We start from the raw sequence: 13147 nt of genomic DNA, 5'->3' as shown, positions 1-13147 counted from the left end.
GAAAAGCACAGAAAATAATGAAGTCTTCGTGGTCCAAATTTGTTTAAACACAAGTAAATTCTCTTCACTTCTCAAAAGGACACAAATTCCTTACACTGATATGCAATGTGATTTTACACAATGCATGCATAAAAATGCTTGCAAATACCTGAAAATCACATTTCTCTAGAGTGTAACTTACATAGATCAATGTTTTTGTTTTATAAAAAGAGATGCAAAGGAAAGCTGTCAGGCCTGCACTTCAAGCTCTGCAACTCCAAGAAAGTTACAGCTTATCTTTGCTGGAAAACTGAAGGATGTTAGACACTTTCCACTCCTAACTTTTATCCCCATGGTGTACTTCATAAAAATGATGTAAATTGTAACTCATTCCTTTCATATTGCTAAGGTGCCACAGAGCTCAATGGTGGCCATGTGGCTTACTGGAAGTATGTTCAAAACACTGGCTTTACATGGTAAGCTCAACTCAATGTGTTAAAGAATTGTCACTAAAATTACATGAAAATGTAACAGAATGTAGAAAATGCTTTAGCAGAAGACATTTATTCAGATCTCAAATTCGGATCTCAATTCAAATTCATCAACATCCATTAGAACTGACATTTTGCTTAGCTACGCAAGTAACTTCAGAGTACAGAAATAAACTCTTGTAACAGTCTTTAAACCAAGAAAGCAAAAAAAAACACTTTTCAAATACTTGTTAAATTACCAATTTTTATTTGTAAAGATAATAATCCCAGGCAAATATTTCCAATAAAAGTTTCTTAACTGAAACTACAATAAATTGTATCTAGTGCTGTGGTGTAACAGGCTACGCCTCTGCCTGTAGCACTGGCACTCCATATGTGCATTGCTTTGTGTCCTGGCTGCTGCACTGATCCAGCTCCCTGCTTACAGTCTGGGAATACACCTGAGAAGACTCAAACCCTTGTGGGAGACCAGGACAAGGCTCCTGGCTTTGGATCAACCCAGCTCTGGCCATCGCCACCATTTGGGGAGTGAACTAGCAGATGAAAGCTCTTTGAGTAAAACCTTCAAAAATGCTATCACAATTTAATTTAGGGGCAACTAACAGATTTTAAATATTTACCGAAAGTTTCTGTATTACAAAGATATGAAGAAAAGATCAGTTGAAGCACCACAAAGTCGCTGTTAAAAGGTGCGCTGTCCCCTGGGCTATGGATCGCACAGAGCTGGATTTAAGCGCTACCCCTCATTTGACCACATATATTGTCTCTTTCAAAGTCCATGAACCCGTGTGAAAATCCATTGTACTGCCACACTCACTGTATAGGACTATAGGAAGTGGAATGATGAATGTACAGTGTCTGGCTCCAGAAACACCACATAACCACTGTTGCCACTGTCATTCATAAGATCAATTATTCCAACCCTTTTCACTCTTATGTTGTAAATACCTATTGATAGCTGATGGTCTGCCTTTAGATTACACCACCTGTGCTCATTGAGACGGCCGCGTACAATACTCAACTATCAGGAAGAGCATTGCTGGAAAGCAGCCCCAGTGTTTGCATAGGTAAGGACAATCCACCTGCAAGCTGGGCATGTCGCGAAGACAAGGCAATGCACACTTGGACGTGTTCGGTTTCCAGCTTGCCATTCACTGACTAGCTGTCAGCCCCATCCTGTCACCCATTCTCCCTGGGTCTCAGCCATGGCTTCTCATCTATGAAGCAGAGATCCCAGTACACCATCTACCTCATTCCCTTGCCTTCATTCTTTCAGGTAATCTCATATATTCTAAATGCAAGCTCTGTAGTTCTAAGAAAATCTTTGTACAACTTTATTTTGGAAACTGGCTTATTCAAAGATAAAATACTGCTGTAACATGTTAAATTATTGTAGATCAACACCCTACCTACAACTTGAAATAAGATTGACATTTTCAACAGACATTAAGACAGTCTAATTTGGCACTATGTTCATAGTACATAAAAACAGGATACAAAGTTTAGACTAAAAAAATCTACTAAAGTAGTTACTATTGCCTATGTAATAAACAGCCACCATTGAGTACATGCTACTCTTCCAGTAACTATACTATGCACTTGACAATGACCTCTTACGTACTCCTATAAGGAAACCTATTATGTAAATCCTCTTTCCCGCCATTAACCAGAGGAGATGGTGCCTATTTCATAGTGACCAACCTCTGTCATCACACCAGCACAGAGCAGCAAGGTAGAGAGTAGTTATCAGTTGGCAAACTCCTACATCTAATTAAGCAGTTTACAGCACAGCCTTAAGAAAAATAAGATTAACACATAATACGCAACAGAACAATGAACAGAGGGGAACAAAACCAGAAGTTTTAACGGGCTAAAAAACATCATCCAAGAAAAACAGAATGGATGTGCTCAAGAGAAAACTGAACCCACCTTCATGACCTATTACAGATCTGGAAGCTGTCTGAAAGCTAACAATTCCCGCCACATTATCATTGGCCAAAATGTGCACTCTGACAGTGTCCGAGCTGGGCAGAATTCTACTGCCACCATCAGTGTATACCAGGCTAATTAGGATGCTTTCATCATCCTCCGGCTCGGAATCATCCAGAATGGTCACGATGACCGTCTTCTTGGTTTCTCCTATAAAGCAATAGAATAAGCAAAGTCACAAAATCACCTGTGTAGGCAATGCAGAAAGATCCACAATAACTTCTACTTTAAAAAATTAGTAACATCACAATCAAATTCTGTACATTGATCTACACTTTTCATATAGAAAACAATGCAACAGTTCATTAATGTGGACATAACGGAGTAACTATTTGAATTATAGAACTGTTCAAAGGTAGGTTTTCAAAGAATCATGACTTTACTTCTTGGTCTTCAGCCAAGAACTGTGACTTAGTTCTTGAAAGAGCTTTTTTGAAAAATCTTCTGTTCAGACAGCTCTTCAGCAAAGCCAACTCTCACCAGGATTATGTAACGCAGTGTTAATGGTGTGTCTAAATCACTATCATCCAGAAAGATGGGGAACACCCAGGAAACAATGGAGCAAAAGAGGTGGCAAATTCTGAGTAAAAGAACCAGTCACCATGAAATGTATCATTGGGTAGCTACAAGATGCAGTACAATGAAGGGAGGGAACAGAACTCAAAAGGATACATGAGAAGTGCAAGTGCTAAGCAAGCAATTCCAGCTATTTCTAGAATACCACTTGAGGTTTCCCTAAACCTCAAGCAGTTTCTGCTCTTCAGCAGATGTACGCTATTTAATTCCTCCTCACTCTAGAAAGAGGACCAAAGGGAGAGAAAACAAGAGGCAAAAGAGGGAGACAGGATGCATGTTCTCTCCCTGACCGTGCATTTTCATAAAAACAGCAGTGTAAATATGATCTCTCAATATACGTTACCTGAATAGCAAAAACAGTCCATTTTGCATAATGCTAAACTCAATATTCAAGATAGTCATGATTTGTACAAGGCCATTTCTTAATATAAGGTTCTTTGCAGTTCTCAAAACCACTGGGAAATCTAAGTGTTCATCTTGGAGCCAGAGTCATGGCATATCAAGGAAAACACCTATCAAACTCCATCATCCCATATGGATGCAGGCCATGTCTTGACTGCTGTTAATTCTTCCCCAGCTCTCTGAAAATGCCCTGGGAAAACTGAAGATGCTTAAGTGTTTGGGCCCCACCACTCTTGCAAAAGCTCCTGGATGTCTAGAGAGTGAATCAGCAGATCGAGTATCTTTTTCCCTCTCACGTAGTAATACTGACTTCCAAATAGATAAGTCTTAAGATTCCATCTGTACTCCCACCTCATTATGTTTTCATTATGCTCATTGCAATTGAAGAAATAACCCATCCCCAATGAATTGGGAATATCATTTCATAATCTCCTAAATCATTTACTAGAAAATAACCATTACAGAAATGCTTTATACTGCTTTTAAATTTTAACAATTGTTAACACTTTTAAAATATATGTAGCCAACTAATTAGTATATATAATAGGAACGAAAAATGCAAACAGATGCAATGATTTTCTGTTTAAGTGAACTTCAATAAAGTTTCACTCCTTTATTTTGTTATACATCTTGGGGACTGGGGACTTACGTCTGTATGTTACTTTGTGATCAGAAAAGCATTGCTTAGAAAGTTTACAGAATCCCCATTTCCCCAAATCAGGATTATTTCAATAGCAATCTCAGGAAAAAATATCTTTCACACACTCAAAGACTGTTTTAAATACACCAAGTCTTCCAATTTTAAATTGAATGATTCAGCTCATCCTGAATCAGTAAATAGGATTCCTCCCTTTAGAATTGCTGGTCATATGATATTCCAGAATATTGCTGATGGAAATTTATAATGGGGATTAATGTAAGTCTGAAAGCAGTACTGACCTATCACTAACTTTATATAAATGTGGTCAAAGTTTATGCCATTTTTACATATATTATTTTAATTGAAGGTTAGTCCTGAACTATCCCCTGCATCGGAATATGACCAGCATCTCCCCAGGTACTACCATTTCCTCCTCCTTGCTTGGTTGCAGGAACATGGTTCATTCTCCTCGTCTCCCTTTAAGAAATCAAAAACGCAGGCATTTCTTGTGTTACTTTGTAAGCCTTATTATAGTGATAATTTTACACAATGCCTGAAAATTTCAAACTAAAAAGTTACATAGGGTTTGTCACCCTATATATGTCCTATCATTAAGATAGTTTTCTATTTTTTCCCCAGAGCCACACTATTTTTACATTATGTACACATAAAAATTCTTATGAATATTATCCCTAATCATAAATGGGCCATGATAACCTTACCTAGGAGAAACTGAACTCCAGTTAGAACCACTGCTCACCTTCTGCAAAGGTCAGAACGTCTCCATCACCTAGGAAGTCTATACCTTCAGTAGCCGTCCCTCCTACAACACGCCACTCGACAGTCACCTGACCCAAGCTACCCCCTGTCCTGTGGATCACCAGCTCCACCACAGCCTGGGGTTGCTCCTGGACTTCCACAAAGAAGCCATCTTCTGAGGTATTGGGACTAATGCTGTAGATGACAAACACGCCAAATGCGTCACCATTTAGTGCTATGACAACCGTGGACGTATTCAGCTGCCCAATAGTTGGCTGATTTTGCAAACTGGCTGTGATGTTCATAAGGTGGACTTTCAGCAAAGAAATCTGAAAGCTCTCATCCATCTCAGGAAAATCATCAGGAAGAATGGAAACTGTGAGATTTGCAAACTCATCATCTTCCAGCATGACAGCCCACTGCCTTGTCACGGGTTCATAGTCACTGCCTGCCACAGCCTGACCACTGAATAGAGATGCTACCCGTGTCCTATTTTTCCTGAAAGTCCAGAAATCTGAACTGTTGGCAGATGGGCTAGTCCATGATGTCATCCAAAAGCACTGTGGGACCTCAGGAGCACTGGAGAAAGCAAACGCTGAGCAAGCTGGCTCCTTGAGGCAGAGGATGGCACAGGTGTACTGGGGCTCATGCACTGCAGACATATTCACCCAAGTTCTCCCAAGCAGGTCAGGCACCCCTTGAACCGGCGGTTCATAGTAGGACAGCAAATCTTGACCTTCTTCAATTGCAAGAGCCACTACGTCGATATCAAAAGTACTGTAGAACAGCAGCAGCTGACCAAAGTGCCCTCCTCTAAAATGTGGAGTGACAAAACAGGTTAAGCACCTAGAGCAAACTGCAGATTCCATCTAGAGAATAATTTGTGGTTTACACTTCTAAAAAACGTCTCAAGTACCAGTTCAAATGCAACCATATTAGAACGCATTCATCCTTTGACATTTTGTGTCCTCAACATGAAGGAAAATCATGCTAGTTATCGATCAAGACTATTTTTGGTCAGGCTATGAAAACACCTTGCAAGATTTACAAATGGTAAACACTTCCCAACTGCCAAACAGATTTACAAAATAAATTTGCATTACTATATTGTATTGCAAAATAATGGTGATATCAGCACTCATGATGTCAGCCTATGTCCATTCCTAGGAAATACAGGTGGTCACCCATGAGGCCCCATGACCTTTCATATCTTTAACCAAAAGAGGCTCGTGGACACACAACTGCATCGGAAAACAGATGTGGGGAAAACAATCTGAACACCCTTCAGACAGCACCCAAGTGGTCCTTTACCTAGAATTTGAATACAACCAACTTTTAACAGATTAAATCAATACTGAAAGTCCAGTGACACAACTATGATAAATGTGATGGTACTTTTGTATTTGTAAGCACAATGTAATTGACATAGGATAATCTACAAAGTTATGCCAGATCTAAATGACTGAATTGTGCCTTAGCCCCCTCCCTGCAACCCACAACTCCCAGAAGCAAGCCACCATCTCATATACCTTCTCCTGACAGTTATGTTAGCACAGGAACTTCTTTCCAGAGGCTCTTGAACACGATAAATGGATTGAACAAAGTCTACCGTACCATAAGGATTATCATTGGCAGGAATGACAATATTTGCCACTCGATCTAACCCAATGGTACCTCCACCAGAGGCATCAGTTAGTTGCACTTGGATAACCTAAAAATATAGTGAAAATGTCCTTAACAGCATCCCAGCTCTGAAATCAGAATAAAAATGATGCAGGAAAAACAAATCAAACACAATCATACAAGTTCAAGAACAAAACTGAATGAAATATATAAATGGACTCAATAGCTCAATTACATTGATATTGATATCTATCATAAACTTTCAATATACTGATACTACCAACTTAAAATTTCTTATTAAATTATGCAATCACATGAAACAATTTTAATATACATATTTATGTTTTCATTTCAAGAAGACTTACATTCTAAACATTTGTTATTAAGGAAAATAGTGTATATACATTTTAATGGATAATTAACATCTTATGCGTATCTGAAGTGCAAATTTTGACAAATTTTGAAACAAAATTACATTGTAATGTCATCCAACAGAACCATTTTATATATTAAAAAAATTCATTTTAGAAATGCACGAGACAATTGTGAAAAAAAATTTATGAACTTTTAAAATGTGATGTAATTAAAGAACAAGTAGGCTTTCATACCACTTGAATTTGATAAACTAAAATTTTCAGCCAGTATTAGTGAATTAGCTTTCCCACTAAGACCATCTGTCACCATGTTTTTCTGCCATGGAAAATGAATGCCAGGAAGATACGACTGGTATGGTATTTCATATAGTATATTTCAATAATGTCTGAAGAACTACTGAATGAATGGAAAGCCAATATGTATAGTTAAGTTTGACTGGCCATACTTATGTCAAGGGAATATGAGAACAAGAGTTCATATGGACCAAAAGAGCAAAAACTAGGATGTAATCATTTATCCAAGATAGTAAAAATTACAAAGAATCTTACTAATAAATTGTCATGTCAACATATTTCCAAACTGGTTTTTTTTTTTCCAGCTGTAAGGATGGCTTTCACAATACCAGACTAAACATTCTTGCAGAAATTATCCATCTGACATATTCTGTCACCAACAACATCCATCTATTCTAGTCACTACAAGACAAGTCATGGTTTACATTGTCATTCTAGGCTAGCCATTCCTCTCACCTCTTCGATTTCCGGAACGTCGTCCGCCAGGACCTCTAACAACAAGGTTTGAATGGTTTCCCCAGGGGCAAAGGTCACATTACCTGAGACAACTTGCAGGTCGCCAGTAGCAAGCTGTCCAGTAATGGTGGCAACCCACTGAACAGTAACAGTGCCGAGTGTCCCAGAATTTCGAATTATTGGCAGGTTTACCTCCACTGAGCTAAACTCAGGCTCCTCTACAGTAAGTTTAGTAATCTGAAAATCTGAAGGGAAAACAGAGTTGAGTGATTTTCAAATGCAAGGTGAAACTCAAGGTTAACTACCCAGGTACCACCCTGTAGATGCCTCTTCTTGCCCTAGAGCCATCTCAGGGTCTGTATCCTCTCCCTCCCTGACCCCACCCAGAGCCAGTGTCACACTGTGATGCAGACTAGACAGGCACGTCTAATTTACAAGTCATTCTTCCCTGTGATGGAAGCTCAGATCATAGAACTGAGGCCCACTGGGATCAGACACAAGTGGAAGAGGTACATACAGGATCACTCTGGCCGACCACACAGGACAAGCCTGGCCTGAGGGGCAGTAACTATTCTGCCCCCATGGTTAATGTGATACAAGAAAAGAGGCTCAATGTTACAGATTATCTCAAGAAAGCTAAGAAATCCAGCTCTTTGCATAATTTTTTTTTTAATTATTCAACAGAAAAGCCCACGTACAAGCCAGAGCTGAATAAAATTCAGTAGTCCAGGACATCCATGTGATCTATATTTCCAAGTAAGAAAGACAAACTCATTTGATTACCAAATAACCCATAGGGGTCATCAGAGGCCTCAATAATAATGACTGCCTCTGTCAAGGCCCCTAATTTGGCTCCTCCTGTTGTTTGATTCAGTAGTTGCACAAGCAAAGACTCTTCGAGCTCAGGGTAGATGTCATTAATGATATATATTGGCACCACTTTGCTAGTTTCCCCTTCCAACAATACCACATCTGAGGAAGCTATACTATAATCTTCACCTGCAAAGACAAAAAAAAAGCTTGTATCAAAATATGATGGTAAACATCCCCTAACACATGTGAATGACTTTCAGGTATCAACGTTCAAGGATATATTTGAAAATGTGTTGAGGTTACCATCTAATTATTCTCTTGGACTGTGAACCTCCACAACTGTCAGCCAGTTTCTATCTCCCCCCTAAGCAGCTTCTCTCAGGCATTTTAAAGTCATCAGAAATTAACATATCCATACATATGTGTATGGAAGAATGAGGCCTTCAACAAAGTCAAGAAAAATGTATTATGGGAAAAGCTAGGTATTAATTTCAATTATTTGTACTAGGTTAGGTTTTCAGACATGTTTTTATAGCCTTTATAAAATATTTTAACACACATGTAAAAGGGGGTGATCCATTACCACTAAATAGTCACATGCCCGCAAAAGTGTGAAACGGAACTGTGATTCTAACATCTCTGCTGCAGATGCCACGTGGTGACGCACATCAGCAATCACCAATGCCACAGCCAGAAATGAACTTCCTTACAGAGCTGGAGAAAGAGTTGATGCAAGCTTGTACTCATGTTGGCAGGAACTGGGTCACTGGGCCAACAATGGATAGGGAGAGTAGGCAAACTGGTTAACTAACTCGTTAATACACTGATCAATTCGCCACCACTTCTCAATGTTTAAGGTCCCTGAAAGAAGCCAGGCATTCCTAGCGTCTTGATACCCTCAAATGTGCATGTGCCTGGGAAAACACATACACATCACACACACACACACACCCCGTTTAGCCACTAGCTGTCTTGTTTATCGTCTTGAAGCAAAAGTCACATCGAGACTATATCTGTGCAAGTTCCAACTTCCTATTCATTCAGAATCTAACAAGTCTAACCATTGGGTACACCCTAGCAAAATCCTAACTGAATTGTTCAACAAACTTCCCTCTGGTGGAAAGCCATTACAAGAGGATGCAGTAACCTGCTGTTAACGTTTGGTAACAGAACAATTCTGCTCATGCATAATGTAGTCCATGCTAACCATTATCCCTTTTCTGTTCTTCATAATATGATAAAGGGGTCCAGAAGCAAGGCTGCTGCCACACCCCAAAATCAAATGGCTGCTCATTTTCTCCTGAATTCTGCAGAAAACATTCACACGTGACTCCTTTCCAAACAAGTGCAGAGAACAATGTGTTCCAATGTTTCCTTTGCCCACTTTGATTGCCAGCTTCAAATTTTCCAATGATTTTTTTAAGTTCCATCATTTAGTGTCAAATCAAGGCTTTTTATGTATGTATCCTGCAAAGATTATTGCCCGAGTTGACCTTCCTAATTATCCCAAGGTGACTTTCAATCAAGGATACACATCCCATTCAGGCCCATCACCACTTCTTAGATAGGCTTTCTCACCAGCCACAGCAGTGATTGGCACAGCTTTGAACTTCACAGACACATCTGCAAAGGCTCCTCCTGTTCTGGTCACATTGATAATGGGTCCCACGTGACTTTCTGCCACTCGAACAGCTGGTGCTGAGAGTTGAAGGATTCCAAATGCATCATCATTGGCAGTGATAACCACATGGGCAAGGGCTTCCACCTTAGGCCCAATGCATGGAGAATTTGGAACTGAAAGAAGAAAGTTAACATCAAATGTAAAGATCTGGTCAAAAGTCATCAAGATGCCTCAACCATGACTGTCAGCCAAATGAGGTCCTTAGTTCATAGATTCCATCTCCACACTCATATTTTAAGAGATGTTTTTGGGACAGTGTTGTAGCACATCAGGCTTAGCCTCCACATGTTACACCAGCATCCCCTATGGATACCTATTCAAGATGCGGATGTTCCACTTCTAGTTGAACTGCCTGTTAATGTGCTTGGGAAAGTAGAAGACAGCCCAAGCCTTGGGCCAATACACACCTGGGAGACCCAGAAGCAGCTCTGGGCTCCTGGCTTTGGCGTGGCTTAGCCCTGGTTGCTGCAGCCATTTGGGGAGGGAATCAGCAGAAGATTGTCTCCTCCTGAATATGCCTCAAAATTTAAGGTTTTTTTGAAAAAAGCATAGTGCGCTCCATTGTTCATCTAGACTTTGGAAATACAAATTGAATAGAAACCTCCCCCCTCAATATTCTAATAAGATTTTTATCTTAGAACACCACCACCACCCCCAATGGAACAGCTATACTTTAGCGGAATATTAGAAATCAAAAGGAAAATATGATTCACATATAAACACTTCTTTACATACACTTGTTAATGATGATATTGACAACTTAAGGCTAATTAGTTCACCAGCATGCCATTAAAAAATGTTCCAGTCGCACGTTGGGTAGGACAGTCACTGTTTCATGACCTTACGAGTTATTATACTCCAATTGGGTTACAATCTTCTCCTCCCCATCAGATCTTACTTGAATGAGTCACTGAGCCACCTGGCTGCTAAGGCCTCAATTCCTGTGATCCCATCAAATACATATACTGAAGCCCTACCCCTGAAGGCCACAGCATTAGCAGGTGGAAGCTTTGGGAGGTGAAGTACCAGGCCTGAAGCCTCAGGAGTGAGACCAGTGTGCTGATGACAATGGCCCATGGGAGACCCTCTTTCCCCTTCCACCTTGCCAGGACACAGAAGGCACCACCAGCCAATAGCAAAGTAGACCCCAACTGGACAGGCCACCTGCCAGTGCTAAAATGCTAGTATTTCCAGCCACCAGAACTGTGAGCAGCACACTTCAGTATTTACAGCACCCCCGGTTTGGGGGAGCTGCTTATCTCAGGCCATTAGCAGGTAGCTAGATTGGAAGTACAACATCTGGACTTGAACTGGTGTCTAAATGGAATGCCTGCACCACAAGTAGAGGATTAGCTTGCTATGCCAAAGATCTGGCCTTTACTACAGTATTTTAGTGAAGCTATAATACATTTCAGTGGAATGAAACAAGGCTGATAATTGGTGTACACTCGTGAAATAACTTACATTTCAAAATCAGTAAAAATTTCATTGGCATTCAACGCATATTTCCCTGAAATGCTACTCACTTTTAAAGCAAATTATTATATTTCCTTTCATTTTGTGCACAACAGTCCCAAAAATGTTTGACCCCAGGAATAATAAATTAAAGAAATGCTTTTGTTACTACCATAGTCCTTTCTACCTCTTAAGTTCATCAACAAATCATTTTCTAAAAAAATGAGAAAACTTACTCATAAGAAACCTTAAGTAACAGGATGAACAAGGGCAACATGCAGTTCCTGGAATCACACTTTAGACTATGCAATTCCCAGCGACCAAAACAGTTTAACCTATTTTCCTAATCACAATGTCCTAAAATTGATACTAAATTTACATCACCAATCTCATCCCACAGTTCCTCGTTTCCTTCTTCAAAAAACCAGATTTTTCTTTAAAAGCTATTTTCCTGGAGTTTTATGATCTCTAGGTAAGACAGCACTAATAAAGAAACTAATTACAAAGCTGCTTTCAGCTCCACACACACGTCCTGTTCATAACCAGTATCTAGTCTATCCCTTCCTACAGACCCACTGCGCCCTCCCCACCAGGAATGCTCCATGTATCCCAGTCGAAGCTGGTGCACCACATCTATCCAAGGTCAGCCAATCCTCATTCATCCTTATTTCCAAATCAGTATTTCCCCCAGAAAACCACAGGGTGAATCAACACATTTTTCATGCCTTACTGCTATATAGCTTGTTAACATCGCCAGAAGAGCTTCTAATAGCACAGGAAACTTCCACAGGTAGAGTAAGATGAAAGAGGCTCCGGTTTGTTGCAGGACTGTTCTTGAACTCTATGTATTAAAGAATGTTCTGGAAGCTACACTCAGTGATGCTAAGTTACATATTTATTACCGTAAAAAAAATCTAAGAATTTAGTTTGTGAATGGGAGCTGTAACAACATTTCTAAGGAAAAAGATGCCCTGAATCCAACGGTTTTATAAACTCTTAAGGTGATGACTTCAGGGTTAAGTAGTCTAGTACCTGAAGTTCTTTCCTTGTATGCTCTGGGATCCCATATGGTCACTGGTTCTAATCGCAGCAGCCCCACTTCTGATCTGGTTCCCTGCATGTGGCCTGGAAAGCAGTGAAGGAGACCCAATGCCTTGGGAACCAACACCTGTGTGGGAAATCCAGAAGAAGCTCCTGGCTCTTGACTTTGGATCGACTCAGTTCCAGCCACTGCAGCCACTTGGGAAGTAACCAGCATGTGGAAGATCTTTCGATCTCTCCTCTCTGGAAATATGACTTTCCAACAAAAGTAAATTTAAAAGATGTTTCAAAGTTAGAAAATGCTGAGCCCAACATATAGCCTAGTGGCTAAATCCTCGCCTTGAATATGCCAGTATCCCATATGGGTACCGATTTATGTCCCGCCTGCACTACTACTCATCCAGCTCCCTGTTTGTGGCCTGGGAAAGCAACTGAGGACAGTCCAAAGCCTTGGAACCCTGCAACTGCAAGGGAGACCCAGAAGAAGCTCCAGACTCCTGGCTTCAGATTGCCTAAGGTCCAGCCCTTGCAGCCACTTGGGGAGTGAACCAGTAGAGAGATAATCTTTGGTTTA

The 13147-nt window shown here is 40.2% G+C and overlaps 1 protein-coding gene across 1 annotated transcript in view; it reads right to left on the bottom strand.

Annotated features, from left to right (window-relative positions):
- The window catches only part of ADGRV1 (adhesion G protein-coupled receptor V1), a 387995-nt gene that overhangs the window by 316091 nt on the left and 58757 nt on the right, over nt 1-13147 (bottom strand). Inside the window, exons 29-34 of the mRNA XM_058656191.1 lie at nt 9975-10190; nt 8367-8582; nt 7584-7828; nt 6366-6547; nt 4838-5649; nt 2400-2609 (exon numbers count right to left, since the gene is read on the bottom strand). Coding sequence (XP_058512174.1) covers nt 2400-2609; nt 4838-5649; nt 6366-6547; nt 7584-7828; nt 8367-8582; nt 9975-10190 — 1881 coding nt within the window. The remainder of the gene's footprint in view (nt 1-2399; nt 2610-4837; nt 5650-6365; nt 6548-7583; nt 7829-8366; nt 8583-9974; nt 10191-13147) is intronic.

The sequence above is a fragment of the Ochotona princeps genome, chromosome 28 (genome assembly GCF_030435755.1).
Source record: "Ochotona princeps isolate mOchPri1 chromosome 28, mOchPri1.hap1, whole genome shotgun sequence".
NCBI classification, from domain to species: domain Eukaryota; kingdom Metazoa; phylum Chordata; class Mammalia; order Lagomorpha; family Ochotonidae; genus Ochotona; species Ochotona princeps.
The sequence above is the reverse complement of the archived record's forward strand: the minus strand, read 5'-3'. Positions and strand labels throughout refer to the sequence as shown.